At 53.9% G+C, this 18644-nt stretch overlaps 1 protein-coding gene across 6 annotated transcripts in view; it reads right to left on the bottom strand.

Annotated features, from left to right (window-relative positions):
• ARHGEF2 (Rho/Rac guanine nucleotide exchange factor 2) overlaps positions 1 to 18644 on the bottom strand; it is a 136059-nt gene that overhangs the window by 87887 nt on the left and 29528 nt on the right. For all 6 annotated transcript variants that reach the window (XM_084613513.1, XM_084613518.1, XM_084613517.1 and 3 more), the window contains exons 4-6: positions 15733 to 15841; positions 13962 to 14001; positions 2488 to 2617 (exon numbers count right to left, since the gene is read on the bottom strand). In XM_084613513.1, coding sequence (XP_084469639.1) covers positions 2488 to 2617; positions 13962 to 14001; positions 15733 to 15841 — 279 coding nt within the window. The remainder of the gene's footprint in view (positions 1 to 2487; positions 2618 to 13961; positions 14002 to 15732; positions 15842 to 18644) is intronic.

Here is an 18644-nt window from a genome sequence, read left to right as displayed (position 1 = left end):
AGTGCTGCGAGGCTGAGCTCAGTCGTGTCTATAAGACACTTTGAGATCCTCCAATCAAAGATGCTCCCAGTGGCCTGCTGGGTAACCTCTGGCCTCTCCCTTTCCCCTCCCACCCTTTTTCTGGGGCAGGAACTTTCTCTCCTCGTGTGTCCGTAAGCACAAGGGGGCCCCACTCTCAGACAGGGCTCCCGGGGCACAGAGAGGTTTTCATTCCATTTCCCACCTTCCTCCCTCCCTCCCATGATTAATAAGCAACAGTGAAATGCACAGGAGAGGGTTTAAATTACTACAACCTCCTGGCGCCCCATGACTCAAGCATCAAGCGATGGCCTGGATCATCTCAGGCCAAGGGCAGGCCAGTGGGGAAACAGACTTGGAAACAGCTGTTGAATGGAGCAAAAAACAAGACCAAGCCAGCCTCTGAAGGAGAGCGGAGGCATTCCCTCTCCCTCCTCCACACCTGGGGGCCAAGCGCTGAAAGTTGCCAGCGGTTTCTTAACCGTGCAAAAGGGGGGGATGAGCAAGTCTGTACTCCTGGGCCGGCTGGTAACGCTGTGAACAGCTGGCTGCTAATCCGCCTCGCCCCTGAACGGAGAGGAAGGAGGAAGGATTACATTGGGGAGACTGGTCGGGATTAATGGTTTCTGCCGCGCCTGGAGCGGAGGGTCCACAGCCCTGCTTCCCCTTGGCATCTGGGGGTGGGATTTAATCCTCCGGGCCCCCAGCCAGCAGCAGGGATGGAGTCCGTGTGCTGGGTGCGGCAGCCCAGGGTACGACAGAACCAGCCGCTCCAGCGCTGCGCACCCCTCACTGAAGGTAGCCTGGGGGCAGGACTGAGGTGCCCCAGGGACCCCGAGAGCAGCAAGAGCTGGGGCAGGATCCAACCAGCCCCAGGACTGTGGGAGGTGCGAGCCCCTTCTACTGGGCTCTGCACTGGTGAATTCAGCCCCATATCTGTGCTACGCATGGGATCAGGACAGAGAGGTCCCCACCCCACCCCCTAATCTCTAGAGGGATGCTTTGGAGGAAGCTGGGGGGAAACCCACAAGGCACCCAGGCAAGCGTGCACAGCTGCACCTGTTCTGCACCCATGGCAGCCTGTTGTGCAAGGGCTGGGCCTGAGGGCTACAGAGCCAGAGCTCTGCAAAAGAGCCTCCGAGGGGTTTAACCCAGCTGCCTAATCCATGCTCATCAGGAGGAGCGAGGCTGCACCCTGCAGATGCTATCGAGAGAAAAGCAACATTTCCTGTTGTTTGCCCGGCCCTGGAGAGGAAGGGCGCGACAAGCCAGCATGGGCGAACGTGCATGTGGCACCATTGCCCTCCAGTGGAGGGAATCGGCACTGCCCAGCTATGTGTCATGAGCCCTGTATTGGTGATTCCCCATTAGCTCAAGTCAGAAGGGGCCAACTCGCTGTTTCCTGGGGGCTGCCAGGCAATCCTAAATAATGGCTCTGAGCACTCACATAGGGCTAGTCACGTGTGGCTCTCAAAAGCATTTTTACAAAGGTGGGTAAATAACATTATCCCCCTGGAACAGGACACTGAGGCATGACAGAGCAGGACCATCACTAGGCCAAGGAGTCTGGGATAGAACTCAAGAGTCCTGAGCTCAGCGTACCCACTAATGGCTGCTGGTGCTCAGCGCTCCTGGGAGAATCTGTTGCCTGGGCCCATCTACTGGAAAGCAGTGGCAGGAAACTCTCTGAAACACATGCTCCAGGACCTGGACCTGACTAAAGGAAGCCGTGGTGGGCAAGGCAGAGCACTGCATGTTCTCGCTAGAGAAACCAACTCTTCCTGCTGCACCGCCTACCCGTTCCTTCATGAGGCAGGAAAAGGTTTTCACTTCCTCGACCACGAGGCAGCTGCTTTGCAGATACACCCGGTTTTGAGGAACCAAGAGGCGGAGCAGATGACCCAATGAAGGGGAATTCCAGGGTACGGCAGGGGGGGTTACATCCCAATGGAGCTGCCTGCCAGGGCAGTGGATGAATCGCAGGGAATCCGTCACCGTGAGGTTACTGATTCTGATCCAGTCTGGATCAAAAGCACCGGGGTAATGAGCCAACATCTCACAGAGAATGCCACTTACCTGAGCTGCCAGGCACCCTGGGAGGGGAGGTCTCCCACAAGTCCCACCATTTTCCTTAGCTGATGGGGTCGCAGCACCAGCAGACGCGGGCATCCCCCACCCCGCTCTAACCCTTAGACAACACTTCCTTCCCCCAGCTGGGAAGAGAACCCAGGAGTCCTGTCACTCTCTCACATGCTCTAACCAGCAGACTCCAATCCCCATCCAAAGCTGGGAAGAGAACCCAGGAGTCCTGTCACTCTCTCACATGCTCTAACCAGCAGACTCCAATCCCCATCCAAAGCTGGGAAGAGAACCCAGGAGTTCCTCATCACAAGCTCCAACCAGGAGGCCCGGGGTTCCCCCCTAACAGCCAGTCCCCGGCCAGGTCACAAACCCAATGGTCCCTCCTACCTTCGACTTGCCCGTCATCTTCATGAAGAAGCTCAGGGTTCGTCCTAGAGGGCTCCCTTCCTGGCGCTGGCTCTCCTGGTCTCTGGCCTCCCCGGCAGCGTCCAGCTGTCCGCAGCTCCCAGCATTAAAGCTGCAGGGGAAGGAGGATAAAAACAAAAAACAAAAAAACCCACAGGCGCTAAAGACAAACAATCCCCCTGTTTTCTTGTTGTTGTTAAAAGGGCAGGAAATAGGGAGGGGCCAGCGCCCCCAGCCGGGGGTAGCGCACACAGAGCCCTCTGTTTGCTTAGGCAGCCTTAGATGTTGGGCTGGGCCACTGGGTTTGTAGCCTCAACCCCTTTGCACAGGAAGGAAAGGGGGGGCGGGATTTCACACACCCCTGAGCTCAGGCGCTCAGAAGCCACGGTGATGGGCAGCAGCTTATAACCCTGTTGATCCAGAGAGATGGGACACGAACAAGTCCGCACCAATCAACGAGAAGGGGGTGGTTGGGGGGAGCACCACAGGTAAATTCCTCCCATCCTCCCACCTCCAGCCGATCCCACTGTCCTGACATCAAGATTGGGCGCCCTTCGAAGAGACCTGCCACAAGTCACTGGGCCCCAGGCAGGAATCAGGGTGGGAATCTGCCGGCTGTACCCCGAGAGGAAGGATGGACTTGTGGTTAAGGGACTACCCAGGCTACGTGGGTTCTAATCCCAGCCCTGCCACTAGCCTCCTGGGTGGCCTTGGGCAAGTCGCTTGCCTGTCTCCGCACAGAAATTTCAGTCCCAAGGCTCGGTCAAAAGCCAGCGTTCCCCTTGCTGTCACCGCCATCAGGAATGCAGACCCTTAGCACCAGGGTCACAGAAAGAGCCATCCATGGTAAAGGAATAGACGCCTTTCCAGCAGGGTAAGTTTCCTACATTAGCATTACGGGGGTCCCTCATTCTGGGTCTTTCGCTACCCGTGCCTTGCCAGGGTGAGGTGTGCTCCAGAAGTCACCCCTGCAGAGACTACAAGTATGTTACACACACACAGAGCGAGGACAGGGGTAGGTCCAAGGCAGAGACCTGATTCCAAAGCCAAGAGATGCAGAGCGATAAGAAAGCCCCCTTTCCCCCATCCCCCGAAACAGGCTCTTGTTTGGGCTGACCAAGGGGAAGGGAAGGCAGAGAGAAAAGGGTCCCATCCACGGTGTGAAACAGACGCAGATCTAGGCCAGGTTAGCACTGACGGCTCAGTGCCCGGCACATAGTCCAGCCCATGCAGCTTCCAGTTACCCTCTGTATACCCGGCGCCCTGCAGGCAGCCAGCGAGAGATCGGCCTTTATCAAAGCCAGGGGAGAGGCACCGCTCAATAATCCCAACCCTGAAATAACAAAGCCCCCAGCTGGCCGGTTCCCCCTAATGAAGATGGGAATGGGCTGTGACAGGGGATGGATGGATTGAGATCATGGTAATCCTCTCGGCAGGGCGGGGCTGGGGGGCAGGGGCGAGGACTTGGACATCTGCAGCCTGGCATGGTGGGGAGGTGCCAGGCAGAGGATCACAGTCAAAGCCAGCCCAAGGGCCTAGGAGGTGAGATGGGAGTGTGAGATTCCAGCTGCCTCGCACCTACAGCTGCTTTACGCCATGCTGGCAGCCACCTGGGGACAGACGTGAAATGAGCAGGAAGGTCTCAGCCTAGCCCCTAGCAGGACAGGCCACAGGGAGCCATCTCCCCTTGGCCCTAGAGGACACGGGCTCAGGACAGGCAGCATCTCCAGGTGTGGCCATCACCAGGTACAACAGGGCCCTGCTCATGCTGGGGTCTTGTGCTTTCCCCAGGGTTAAAGAAGATTGCAACACAGGAGTTCTTATTGCACCACCCAAGGAGACAGGGTGTTCGGGGTGTGGGGGGCAGAGCTGTGGGGTGAGGCTGGAGGTGCTGCTTACGGGATGGGGAGCTGCTTACCCCAAGCCTGGGGCGAGAGGGAGCCCCCCCGTGCTCTTAGCAGGGGGAGCTGCATTCCTGCTCTGGGCTTCACTGTCTTACAGATACTAGGGGACAACACGATTGGCAGGGGTGGGGCTTGCCCTGCCACTGCCCCAATCCAGGGCCATGATCTGGCACCTCTCACATCGCCCACTGAGAACAACGGTGCCAGGGCCCTGAGCAAACATGGGCCAGGCTCCCAGGGGGCCGGCGTCGCGCACAAGGGCACCTCTGTCTGCGAAGCAGGGTGGGGAATGAGCCTTTGCGCTAATTAACGGTGGGGAATTCTGAGGATGGCAGACCCATTAAGGAGAGGTCAGTTAACATGTCTGCGTGGCCGCAAAGAGCTTTTGTCCCACACGGCTCGGAGGCATGCAGCGCGCCTGCTGGCTGGAAAGGGGGCCACGTTCTCATTGCAACCGCAGGGATAAACGGCAGCTGAAAGCTGGTTGGACGGGGTGAGCTGGTCACCCCCACCCCTGGCTGCAATCAACAGGGAGGGAAGGGAATACAATGAGGCCAGTGCATGCAGCATGGGCTTGGCTGTCAAGGACAATTCAGCGTTGCCAACTCTGGCAGTATCGTGTGGGGTTTTTCTTAAAGTCCCCAGCTCCAGGAGTCAGGGGATTAAGGAGGCGGAATTTCATTCCCACATGGTCCACAGACCCCAATTCAAGGTTTTTCCCTGACCCTTTCCTGGGCAGGGAGCCAGCACTCTTGGAAGGAGTAAAGATTTCCAGGGTGCCTTCCCAGGGTACCACCCAGCTCCCACCCAGCATGGCCCCACTAATTTTGGCCTTGTCTGCATTGAAAAGCTTTGCCAGCATAGCCACACTAGCAAAACCCTCCTGGCCTGGATGCATTTATACCAGCAAAAGAGCTCATTGCCGGTATCGCTGGTCCTGATTTGGGGAGTGAAAAATCGACGACGGTGGCAAAAGCACTTTTCCACACTAGGGCTTTTGCGGCACGGTTGTGTCATTAAACAATCACACCCCTCACTGCTAGGCTGGCGAAACCTTTAAGCATAGATCTGGCTGTAGAGGGACTTTCCCAACAGGAGGAGGAAGTTTCCAGCTAAATCAGACTCAACACATGAAAAGAGTCACCTTTCACTTGTCCCCACCCACCTCACCAGTTTGCAACTATCTAAAGTCTTTCTGTTCCCTTCCCAGCCCCGGCACCTGTATCCCACCCTGCACTGAAGTCATATGAACCCCAGCACTCGTTTCCGGGGCGATGCACTGATGGCAGAATGATCTCAAATGGTGAATGGGGACAAAGTCAGCATTAGGTTGGGTTGTAAAAAGTTTTTAAAACCTAGTTTTTTAAAACCTAATGAGCGATCCCATTAAAAACAACCCATCGTTGATGTCTCAAGATTATCCTTCGCCAAGCTTATTATTAACTGTTTGTATTACAGTAGCATCTAATATTTGTATCGTGAGCACCTAGAAGTCCCAGTCATGGACCAGGGCCCCACAGTGCTAGGCGCTGTACAGACACAGAACAGAAAGACAGTCTCTGCCTCAAAGAGATTACAGTCACCTCAAGATCGCAACCAAGAGCGGGGGCCTATTGTGCTAGGAGCCCTACAAAGAATTACAGCACTGCAGGGCTGGAAGGGACATCAAGAGGTTATCAAGTCCAGCTGGGCAGGACCAAGTAAACCCAGACCATCTCTGACATCCCTGTCCTTAAAACCTCCAATGACGGGGATTCCACAACCTCCCTTGCAAGCCTGTTCCAGAGCCTAACTCCCCCGAGAGTTAGAAAGATTTTCCTAATATCTAACCTCAATCTCCCTTGCTGCAGATTAAGCCCATAACTTCTTGTCCTGCCTTCCATGGACACAGAGAATGATTGATCACTGTCCTCTTTGTAACACCCCCTAACATATTTGAAGACAGTTTTCAGCTCCCCTCCTCTCCCCGCCTGTCTTCTCTTCTCAAGACTCAACATGTCCCTACACACTAAAGGGATTGCATGGCTTGAACCATACTGGTGTGGGTGAAGTGGCACAAGATTGTGTGCGTAGAAAAGGTCCAAGAGAGCACACAAGTTTTCACACTAACTCAGCAAGAGAAGAATTATTTTCCCCCATATAACAGATTAGGAAACTGAGGCACAGATCCTCAGTCAGAGGTATTGAGGTTCCTAACTCCTATTGAAATCAATGGGATTTGGGGCACCCAAGTACCTTTGAGGATCTGGGCCTAAGTGACTTACCTAAGGTCACAGAAGGAGACCAGACTTGAACTCAGGTCTCCAGAGTCCCAGTCCAATGCCTTAGCTACAGCCTAGATGTGAATTCAACCTTAAATACAAATGAAACTGACTAGTCCCACTGAAGTCCAGCAGAGGTAAACAAACAGCAGAAATAGGGGAGGGTAAAGTCCAGTTTGGGTAGCTACATTCCAGCCACCTCCCCCTGCAGTTTCAATTGAATATGGGCTACGTCTTCACTTCCTGTCCTAAACCCTGGTAATTCTAATAACCTGAGGTGCTTTTAGTAGCACAGGGACATGTTCTGATTTAACTCACAGCTTTCACTGGATCCCTGGGAGTTCTGCCCCAGGCCAGCAGGATTTCACCCCTGCTTTTTCGCAAGGACTGGCCAGAATGAACCGATATTTTTCTTTTCAAGTCAGCTCCAAATTGGGAAGCTGCTCTCCACGAGCAATTGCTGGTAGCCCGTGGCTCCATTCATCCCCTCCCACCAGCTCCAGCGACAGATCCCTCGGCGCTGGCTGCCCCGCCTGACACAGATGCAAACAATGGAGGACAGTGTGTGACAGGCAGCTCAGAAGACATTCAGGGAAATGGTGGGGTCTAGCGGTCAGAGCAAGGGAATCACAAGCCCAAGCTTTGCATTCCCAGCCCCGAGAGTGGAGTCTGATGGTCAGAGCAGCAGGACATGGGTTCTCTTTTCTAGCTCTGGGAGGGGAGCCGGGTCTAGCGTAGGAAGAGCAGGTGGTGGGTTCTGTTCCCAGTTCTGCTACCGCTGGACTAGATACACTTCATGGTCTATGCTGGCTTCTAGCAGCATAGACCCTGGCCACAGAAATCTCATTGAGGGAGGAGTTTGTGGTGGATGAAAATTAACGCAGCCTCCATGTGCTCAAAAAGTGGGGGTGGCGGGCAAGTCCAGCACACATGAATACACTGGCTAGGAACATAATCATCATCTGTCCGTTACGGATGGGGAAACTGAGGCACGGAATGGGGAAGCAACTTACCCAAAGTCACCCACCAAGTGGCAAATAGACAACAGAGTTGCAGATTAAAGACAGAAAGGATCTCCTCCAACTGTGTGCAGGATCTAATCTCCGTGGCCTGGGCTCTCACCAGTAGGCAATACTGGATAATGTCACAGGGATGGGATGAACAACACTATCTCAATGAGCACAGCTGGTTGAAACTTTTTTGTCCACATTTTTCCCCCCCCAAAAAACACTAGAAACTTCCCTGAGGAAACCAAATTTCATCCAGATTTTTTTTGTTTAAAAAAAAAAAAAAAAAAAAAGCCAAACCTGAACACCACCCCCGCCCCCCTGCGCCTCCCGCCGCCAACTAGAAAAAGAAAAAAAGACTCTTGATTTTTGTTTTAAATGAAAACCCAAACAGGGAGGGGAAAACAACCCCCACTCCCCACTTTCATCAACTTAAAAAAACAAAATGCATTTCTGAAACAACTCTACCAGTCATCCAGCTAGAGTCATCTACTCGAAGAGCCTAACAGGAGTATTGCCATCCCAAGCATTCCAAAATAATGAACCAGTCCCCTCCCCACAGAAAAGCCCACCCACCCATTTTACTTTAAAAATCCTGAAACTTTGAAAAGTAACTAATGTCGGGTGCTCTTTTAGTTTGCTTTCTGCCTTTTGAGCTTTTAGGGAATCACATCTCCAAACTTTACAAGAGAGCTAGAAACTTACTTTAATAAAAAAAAAAAAAAAAAAAGAAAGAAAGAAAGAAAGCAGAGGGTCTCCCATCACATGACCCCAGGAGCTAGAGCTTTAAGGAAAAACCCCACTAAATAGCATAAGACTTGCAATAAAGCAGCCAGAGATGGCAATGCTGTAATATGCGAAGGCAGTGAACTATGACAGATTGGCCAGGCCTGAGACCAGATCTGTTAAGGCATTTTGGTGCCTTGAGTGATTTTCAGCAGGGTGCCTATCTGCATCTTCAAATCTTTACAAGTCTTGTACCAGCCTCCCAGGAATCTCAAACCCTTCCCTTACTATCTGCAACAAATACCCCCCTTCCACTGGAAGCAGAGACCAGCAGTCTCTGCAGATGCCAGGACACCCCGCCTGGGGGAGGCTTTGCCCAAGGCATAAATATGAATGAAGCCTGTTAATAGCAGGCAGGTGGCCACAGCTGACTGTCCGCCTGGGCCAGCCAGTGAATGAAGTACGCCCCAATCCTGCCCTCTCAGCACAGCCCATGCTGGGTTTGTGACCACAACCAGAGGGGGATAAAACAGAAGCTTTCTACCCAGCTTGGAGCATCGCTAAAGATTTTCTCAGCAGGACCGCCTCTGCCCCTGCCCGCAGGTCCTTCTCCTGCCAGAAGCGGCATTCAAGCCTTTTCTACACCCCTAGGTTGGAGCTAGTCTCCTTCTAAAGGGCATATTTCTCTCTGGCCCCCTTACTGAGCCCCCATCACTCTGTGAAACGTTTATCCTCACAGCATCTCTGCGAGGCAGGAAGCACTGTTATCTCCAGCATCCAGAGGTGGAACTGAGACATGCAGAGATGAAGGCCCAAAACCACACGGGTATTTAGGCCAGGGGCACCGGAACAGGGGGGTCCAGGGGGTCATGGCCCCATCACTTTTTACCGGCCATAAGGGTGAGCGATGGGGGGGCACGGAGAGGAGCACCTTGGGGGCAGAGTCTCAGAGGAAAGGGGAGGCACAGGGGTGGGGCCTGAGGGGAAGGGGCAGCACAGGGGCAGGGCCTCAGGTGCCAGTGGGCCCCCCACCCACTTTTAGGGAGTTCCACTCCTGATTTAGGCCCCCCTAATTTCTGTTGAAGTTAGACACCTAAATACTAGGGCTGTCAATTAATCACAGTTAACTCACATGATTAACTCAAAAAAGTTAATCGCACTGTTAAATTTCAATTGGCATTCTCTTGTTTATTAAATATTTTTGGATGTTTTTCTACAGTGTCAAATATATTGATTTCTATTGCAACACAGAATACAAAGTGTACACTGCTCACCTTATATTATGTTTATTACAAATATTTGCACAGTACAAAGGATAACCAAAAGAATAGTATTTTTCAATTCACCTCAGACAAGTACCGTAGTGCAAGCTCTCTCCTGAAAGCGTAACTTACAAATGTAGATTTTTGTTGTTACGTAACTGCACTCAAAAACAAAACAATGCAAAACTTTAGAGCCTACAAGTCCACTCAGTCCTACTTCTTGCTCAGCCAATCGCTAAGACAAACAAGTTTGTTTACCTTTGCAGGAGACCCTGCTGCCTGCTTCTTATTTACAGTGTCACCAGAAAGTGAGAACCGGCATTCGCATGGCACTTTTGTAGCCAGCATTGTAAGGTATTTACTTGCCAGATATGCTAAATATTTGTATGCCCCTTCATGTTTCCGTGATGATGATGTTTGTTAAAAAAATAGTGCGTTAATTACATTTGTGACTGAACTCCTTGGGGAGAATTGTATGTCCCTGCTCTGTTTTACCCACATTCTGCCATAGATTTCATGTTCTAGCAGTCTCGGATGATGACCCAGCACGTGTTTGATTTACGAACATGTCACTGCAGATTTGACAAAATGCAAAGAAGGTACCAGTGTGAGATTTCTAAAGATAGCTACAGTACGCGACCCAAGGTTTAAGAATTTCAAGTGCTGACCAAAATCTGAGAAGGACGAGGCATGGCGCATGCTTTCAGAAGTCTTAAAAGAGCAACAATCCGATGCGGAAACTACAGAACCCGAACTACCAAAAAAGAAAATCAACCTTCTGCTGGTGGCATCTGACTCAGATGATGAAAATGAACATGCATCGGTCCACTCTGCTTTGAACTGTTATCAAGCAGAACCCGTCATCAGCATGGACGCATGTCCCCTGGAATGGTGGATGAACCACGAAGGGACATACTAATCTTTAGCGCTTCTGGCACATAAATACCTTGAGACGCTGGTTACAACAGTGCCATGCGAATGCCTGTTCTCATTTTCAAGTGACATTGTAAACAAGAAGTGGGCACCATTATCTCCTGCAAATGTAACCAAACTTGTTTGTCTGGACGATTGGCTAAACAAGAAGTAGGACTGAGTGGACTTGTAGGCACTAAAGTTTTACATTGTTTTATTTTTCCATGCAGTTTTTTTTGTATATAATTCGACATTTGTAAGTTCAACTTTCATGATAAAGAGATTGCACTACAGTACTTGTATTAGAAGAATTGGAAAATACCATTTATTTTGGTTTTTTACAGTGCAAATATTTGTGTTCAAAAATAAATAGAAAATGAACACTGTACACTTTGTATTCTGTGTTGTAACGGAAATCAATATATTTGAAAATAATCCACAAATATTTAAATAAATGGTATTCTATTATTGTTTAACAATGCAATTAATCATGCAATTACTTTTTTTAATTTAAAAAATTAATCACGATTAATCGCGCAATCACTTGACAGCCCTATTAAATACCTTTGAGGATCTGGCCTAAGTGATTTGCCCAAGGTCACCCACAGCCCCTGTGGTGCAGCAAGGAACTGAACCCGGTTGCAGGCTCCTGGCCTGTCTCCCCCAGCCCAAGAAGGGCTGACCCCACATGCCCAGACTCTTCTCAGCCCCTTTCTGAGGGGCACAGTTTGAGCTTCAGACACCCAACCCATCAGGTAACAACTCCCACACTGTACAGATGCAGCTCTTCCTCCGGCCCTCGGCACAAAAACCCACCCGCTTCCCGCCGGAGACGCACGCTGGCTTTTAGAGTCAGTTGATCAAGCCCAGCGGGAGGTGGCTGATCAGTCACAGGAGAGACTGCGCAGTGTATTGGAGTGGGCCTCCCAGCCCGGATCCGCAGATGGTGGGGCTCACGCTAAAACCTCTAGTCCTCTAAAACCAGCTCTGCTTTGAAGTTGTGCCTCAGTCTGGTGGCTGGGCTCTAGGACCCTGCGAGGTGGGAAGGCCCCAGAGCTTGGGCTGCAGCCTGAACTGAGCTCCGGCTGAGTCAGCTGGCAGGGGCCAGCAGCGGGTGTCTAATTGCAGTGTAGACGGCGGGTGTCTAATTGCAGTGTAGACGGCGGGTGTCTAATTGCAGTGTAGACATAGACTTAGCCAACTCACACCGGGGAGTCTGCGGCAGAGCAGGGAACTGAACCTACTCCTTCCCATTCCTCTTGAGGTGGCTTTGGCCGGGGCCCCAAGAGCCGTAGCAAACCCCAGCATGCTGGCTGGGCTAATACAGCAGTGAGAACTGGGGCCCTGCAGCCGGGAGAGTCTGGCTGCCTGACTCAGACGAGTTACTCAGGGTTTGCATCAGTCACATTCCATGAGCCGACCGGGATCGTGACATCCAGGGGCCGCGACGCAGCAGCTGGACGTGCCCGGGAAAGGACTTTGGAAACGAGTGAGCTCAAGAGGATGCTTGAGCAAACCAAATGAAATTGACGGCTGGGACGCCCAGATGCATTAAACCCTCTGTCATCCAGAACTCCCTCTCATCGGAGTTAGGTACTGGAGTCCGCTGGGCCCAGATCCACAAAGGTATTTAGGTTCCTAACTTCCACTGAAATCAGGAGCCTAAACATCTCTGTGGATCGGCACGCTGGTAAATGTGCACTAGATCCTTTATTCAAGCAAATCTTCAGGCATTAAATAGCTCTCAGCAGCTTGTCATATGCTTCTATGACTCTATCCACACAAGGGAAACTTTTCCCACCATTGCAGTGCGATTTGTATCAGGAATCGCACGAATTAGGGCCCTACCAATTTCACAGCGGTGAAAGATGTGTCACAGACCACGAAATAAGCCCTTCCCCATGAAATCCAGTCTCCCCCTTGCTGCTGGGACCGCCCCTGCCGGGAGCACTGCTAGTCCTGGCCAGGCTGGGAAGGGACAGGACTTGTCCTTCCCCTGTACAGCAGGTTCTCAGTGGTGAGATCAGACCCACCTCCAGAGGCAACACAGAAGGGAGGGTGGTGCATCCCCACCCTCACTTCGGCGCTGCAGCAGCCTGAGGGTGTCTGTGCTTGGGCATTCAGCCCCCCCGCTACCCCCACCCCAGTTCCTGCTGGGGCTCAGGGTGCCCATTTTTCCGGGGCCCTCCAAATTGGCCGGGGTCCTTGGACTCTGGTCGGGACTAGCAGCTCGGGGCCCCCAGCTGGGGCACTTCCAGCAGGGCAGGGGAGATTGGCGTCACCTCCACCTCCGGGAACCTCCTCCTGCAGGAAGCTCCGGGGCTGCTGCCTTCAGAGCTGGGCTCAGCGCAGAAGTGAGGGTGGCAATCCTGCGACACCGTCCCCCCCCCCCCCCGCCTTGTGACCCCACCCCGCCATGATCCCCTTTTCAGTCGGGACCCCCAAAGTTACAACACCCTGAAATTTCAGGAGGTAAACATCCGAAATCGTGAAATTGACCAATTTTAAAACCCTCTGGCTGTGAAATTCACCAAAATGTTCCATGAATTTGGTAGGGCCCTACTTATGATATTTGGTGTCTTTTCTTAAAGCGCCCGCTCCTGGAGTCATGGGATTAGGAGAGAATCTCAGCTGTTGCTGCTTTTTTTTTTTTTAAGCAAGTTTCTAGCTCTCACAATTGCAAACAGAAGCTTGAAAATGTGAATCCCATTGGCTCCAAAACCAGAAGGTAAATAAAAAGAACCTCAAGTTTACTGGTTTTATTTTTTAAATCTCGTGATTTGCCGGGGGGAGGGGGGGGAGAAGGGCCTGACTCATGATTCTGAAGCCACCAATTCAGCAACAGCAAGGGGGGAATCGAGGTTCTCAGCCCATTTGAAGCCTGGCGTCAATTAAACCTGCTCCATACGGTACTGGACTAACAGGAGTCCTTAGCCTCTTAACCATTCAGGGCTTGGGGAATGGTTTATTATTATTGTATTATGGTAGCATCAAGAGGTGGCTGCTGAGATCATGCTAGGCATGGTACACAGACCTAGTGAGAGACAGCCCCTGCCCTGAAAAACTCAGAAACATAGAAAAGAGAAACAAAGGGATAACAACAAGCCCGACAGTGATGAAGCTCCTCTCATGAATAGGTCTCAAAGTGCTTTAAAAGAGGAGGTCAGGATCATTAATCCCACTTTACAGGTGGGAAAACTGAGCCACGGAGCAGCCTTGCCCAAGGTCACACAAGGAGCCTATACCAGAGCCAGAACCCAGACCGCCTGAGGCAAACACCTCCGTCTTACCCACAGAGGACCATCCTCCTTCTCCAAGTACAGTCCCTCCACTGTAACACACCCAGAAACAGCTTGACGACGAGCAAACACCTCTGAGCCTTACCCATTGGTGAGGTCCGTCCCAGAAGCGAAGAGGGGGATTTCTGCAAAGGCAAAAACAAAAAGACGGTAGGAAGCCGTAGCCCAGAGGCCAATGAAGAGGTTCCCAGCACGATCCACGTCCTGTGGGCTACAGCTACACTAAACAAACCATTATGACACCGATCCAGCACCCTGCAGCTTCCTAGAGATACCGCAAGGCTCGGGGTCAGGACCGGAGAACACAGGAACGTAATAGCAGAGCGCCGGCTCCAGTTAACGTTGAGTCTTGCTTTCTGTCTAACGGTCAACTACTCCAAGTGCTCTGACTGTCTTGCTACGTGCTGTGTCACCTTAGGGGGAGGGGTATGGCTAATGGTCCAGCTCTGGGGCCCTTTGAGTAAGGGGGTCTTGAGATACAGCCCCCTAGAACTAGCAATTTACAAAATTGCCCGGCTCTGATAACTTCTGTTGTGCACCCTAAGGGCAGGAATGAGCTGTTTAAGTTTCACCTCTCTCCCCATGCTGGCAGGGCTGCAGGCCACACCGGGCAACCTCACCTCGGTGCTAAAGTTTTTGGGGGTTTCACTGATTTAGGAGGGAAGCAACAGCTCAGCAGATGGCTCAGTACAGAGATTCAGAGCCGGGCTGGCCCGAGGGCGAAAGCCAGGGGATGTCATCGCGCTGCAAAGTCGCGGAAATCTCCCCGCTGAAACCCAAGGCTGGGCCGGAGATGCACGGTGGGCTCAGGAAGGGGCGGCCCATAAGGCAGCGGTCACAAAGCCGAGGGCCTGGCGGTTTCCTTACAGACACAGGAAACAGTCAGCGTGCTGGAGAGAACACCGAGCATCAGCACCGCGGGACGGGACCCTCTCCGAGGGAAACGCTCTCCCTAGAGAGAAGTCGCTCCCCTCACAGGGGAGAGGGCACCAGCGAAAGGCTGATGTGCCCCTTACAGCCTGCTTGGGCCTGGCTTTGGGCTGGCTCTCTGCCCCCAGCAGAGTCTCCCACCTTAGCAAGGGGATCAGGTGGGAAGCTGACCCAGGTCGCTTTGATCCGGCTTCCTCCCAAGGGGCAGGAGTCTGCCCTCTGCCCGGCAATGGCTATCACCGGGCGGGGCCTTCCCAATCTTATAGCTGCACTCAGTTGCTGGTGACAACATGGCCCAGTTCCTCTCCTCCCTGTCCGATGAGAGCATGGCGCGGGGGGGCAGGCATAGGCACCAACTCTGGGGGTGCTCAGCACCCCTGGGGCTGGCCGCCAACCAGCTCTTCAGCGGCTGCCCCGCCACTGACCCTTCTCTGCCCCCCCAGTGTCCATAAGGCAGGGAGGGGCAGGAGGTGCTCAGGGGAGGGGTTCTCAGGGAAGGGGGCAGAGCTGAGGGGGAGGGGCCCAGTGAGAGGCACCCACCATCAGAACCAAAAAGTCAGCACCTCTGGGCTGGGACGGGGGACTGCAGAGGGAGAGACCCCCCCTCCCCCCCCTGTTTCCCAACCCTCCCCGCCAAGAAGGGAGGCTAAGCCAGGAAGAAAATCCAACAGGTCAAGCGCCCTAGAGCGGGTCCGGGGATTTCCTCTGGTCTCAGCTCTCTCCTTGGTGGCCAGTAGCCGGCACTGCCTGGTGGGGAACTTGGAGCATAGCTGGAGGAGGTTGTGGGTGGTGCTGCACAGCGGCAAGGGGGCGCCCCGAGCCTCTTGGGACGTCGCCCCCCCGCCCACCCACCAGCACTTGGGGTGGCCTCTCAGGCTGGGGTTGGAGGAGCCAGATGGAGGGGCAGAGGGGCCTTCCCTACTCACCATCCACATCCGGGAAGCGGTCGATGCCACTCAGGGAAAGGCACTTGGAGAGGGTGCTGGAGGTGGGGTTCTGCCCGGTCCGATATGCCTGCAGCCTCCTGGCATCTTCCTGGGGACAAGCGCAGGGATCGGTGCCAGGCAGCGCAGGGATCCAGCTGCCCCCGCTGCACCAGGTGAGGGTGGGTGGCTGGGGGCAATGGCTCAAAACCACAGCGGTGTGCCCACGGTTTCCCGCAGCACCCGTCCGGAGGGGGGCAAAGTCCCCGCCACGCCCCCTTGCCAGCAGAACGTGGGTCCACAAAGCCCTGGCCGGGACCCCCACCCACTGCTCCAAGGAGAGCTGGTTGGGTTGCTGTGGTGAGGCGGTGAAGAATTTCGCCTCTCCAGATGCTCTTGCGTGGGCAGCTATGTAGATCGCTTCGGCCATCACTAAAGAGCAGCCACCTCTGGGGTGGAGCCCCACAGCAGCCACGAGAGAGTGAGAGGATTCAAGAAGCAGCCTGTACACCTCCACTGTCAGGGGCCCCTCTCACATTCTCGGTTGCCCAGCCCACACCATTCCCCATCACACACCATCCCCATGGCAGCTCACACCCGAAATGCACGGTGTGGATTTTTGCACTGAGGTGGTCTCATTCGGGGCAGAAATTAGTCACCCCTCTCCCCCCACCTTTAGCTCTTCGCTTGTCTTCCCCCCTCCCCTGTTCCTGTCCACTGGAGAGGAGGAAAGGGAATCCAGTGCCAGGAGACCAGCAAGCATCCTAGAGATCAGCAGTACTCCAGCCTGGGAACCTTTACCTGGCACTGGGCCTAAGGACCCCGGAGTACCATTCCCAGGTCTGCCGCTGGCCAATCCAGGACAAGTCACTGCCCTGCTCTGTGCCTCAGTTTCCCCTCCCACCAGTTTTCTGTTTAGGCTGTCAGCTCTTTGGAGCAGGGACGGTCTCTCACTAGTGTAGGTGAAGCACCTACTGCAGCAGGGGTCTGATCGAGGCCCCTACCAAAATGCAGCGAACAGTTGTCGGTAGAATTGGCCCAGGCTGGAATTTAGCCAGGGGTTAAACACCCCTGATGTTTGTTAAAGCACCAGGGGACCTGCATCTGGCCCCAGCGTGACCACACCTGGAATCCTGGGCCCCCTTCTGGTGCCCACAAGTCCAGCAGGAGGCTGGTGAAGGTGGAGAGAAGAGGCAGAGGGTGAAAGGATCGGAGGACACGTCCGAGAGGGGCGCGCACAAGCAGTGCCATCTGTTTAGCTTCACAAAGGGAAGGTGAAGGGGTGACTGGATCCCAGGCCGTAAGTCTCTACCCCGGGAATTAACAGGCTCTTCGGTCTAGTAGAGGAAGGGCGAGCATGAGCCAATGGCTGGAAGCTGAAGCCAGACAAATCCAGGCCGGAAACAAGGGGCAGATTTTTCACGGGGAAGGAAATTAACCACGGGAACAACTCCCCCGAGGTTGTAGTGGATTGACTTTTCAATCAAGACTGGGCGTTTTTCTCTGAAATCTGCTCTGGTTCAAAGAGGAATTAACCCAGGGAAGTCCTGTGTTATGCAGCAGATGAGACCAGGGTTGGGGGTAGGCTCCCTGTGAATGGAGGGTGGGGGGCAAATGGAGGGATAATGAGGAGAGCTACTGAGATGGGAGGTGCCCTGCGCTCCCCCAGCAGTCTCAATGGCTGGGACCCTGTGCACAAAAGCCCCCTCCCCTCTACCCTGTCCTGTCCCCCCCGGCCTGGGAGAGCCTGGAAGGAGGGACCAGGCTAAGCTGGGGCATCCTACCTGCCACTCAGCATGATCCCACGCACCGCAGGGACCATTCCAGTCCCTCCTCGGCGTCCCACTCATCTCCTCTTTCCTCCCCCTGCCCCCCAGCACATGGAGTGGGGAAAGGGGCGGGGACAAATCCAAGTCACTCTAGCAAAGCGGAACACATTGGTGGGTGGCGACGTAGAGATGCCCCATGGCGGGCCTCCACCATGAATATTTCCATTGTGGGGGCACTAGGACCCCCCCGGCCATGGTTCCAGGGGGGCTGGAACAATTTGTACAGTGGGGGTGCTGAGAGCCCCCCCTCTGTTATCTGTTAGCCACCAAACTGTTATCCCTGTATATAATGAAATCCACTTCAAGCCAGGGATGCGGCCCCCCCCCAGCACCAGCACCCAGGCATGGTTCCCGCACCCCGAGTCAGATAAGACAATCACAACATCCCATCTGGCTCTATGATCTAGGACCGGACGGACGAGCGGCCAGGCCATCGCAACATGTCTCGCACGAGGCTCCGTACTTCACTTTTACTCCACGGGCCTTCGCCGACGCTGCTGGCCGTTTCCCTTCCCCAAAAGAGAAAAATCACTTCTCGAGGATAACGCCCCCGAACAGGAACTGTGCTGCCTTCCTCCTTCCACCGTGTGTTGACAAAGGGAGCCGCACAGCCAGGGTGAAAACAGATGGGGACTGGAGCAGAGAGCGCTGGGCAGGGATGGGAGGGGTTGCCTGGCTGGCTTAACCCATTGAGGAGTCTACTCTGAACTTCCCCTTACCCTCCCAGACTGCACTGCTGAGCCATCTCATTTTCCATTCACCTCCCTACCAGACCAGACTCGGTCCATCTCAGCGGGCATCCACCCTCCCTCCACAGCAGATTGGATTCCTGCCTGGTCTCCCCACACCTTGTATCAGACCGTTGGCCCATCTGAGTCAGTATCCCTGCCTCTCATGGCCCGTTTCGGGTGCTTCAGAGCAAGGCAGCTGCCCCTGGGGATTCAACTGCGGCCAGGTGCGTAGTGATGCGCAAGCGGAGGGATAATTCCTTCCTGATTCGTGTCAGGTGCGGGACAAGGCCCTGAAGCATGAGAGCTGGTTGCATGATTGCTGCAAACATGCAGGTGCAAGTAGGTGGGGGGGGGT

The sequence above is a fragment of the Lepidochelys olivacea genome (assembly GCF_965140295.1).
Source record: "Lepidochelys olivacea isolate rLepOli2 genome assembly, chromosome: 24".
Taxonomy (NCBI): domain Eukaryota; kingdom Metazoa; phylum Chordata; order Testudines; family Cheloniidae; genus Lepidochelys; species Lepidochelys olivacea.
The sequence above is the reverse complement of the archived record's forward strand: the minus strand, read 5'-3'. Positions and strand labels throughout refer to the sequence as shown.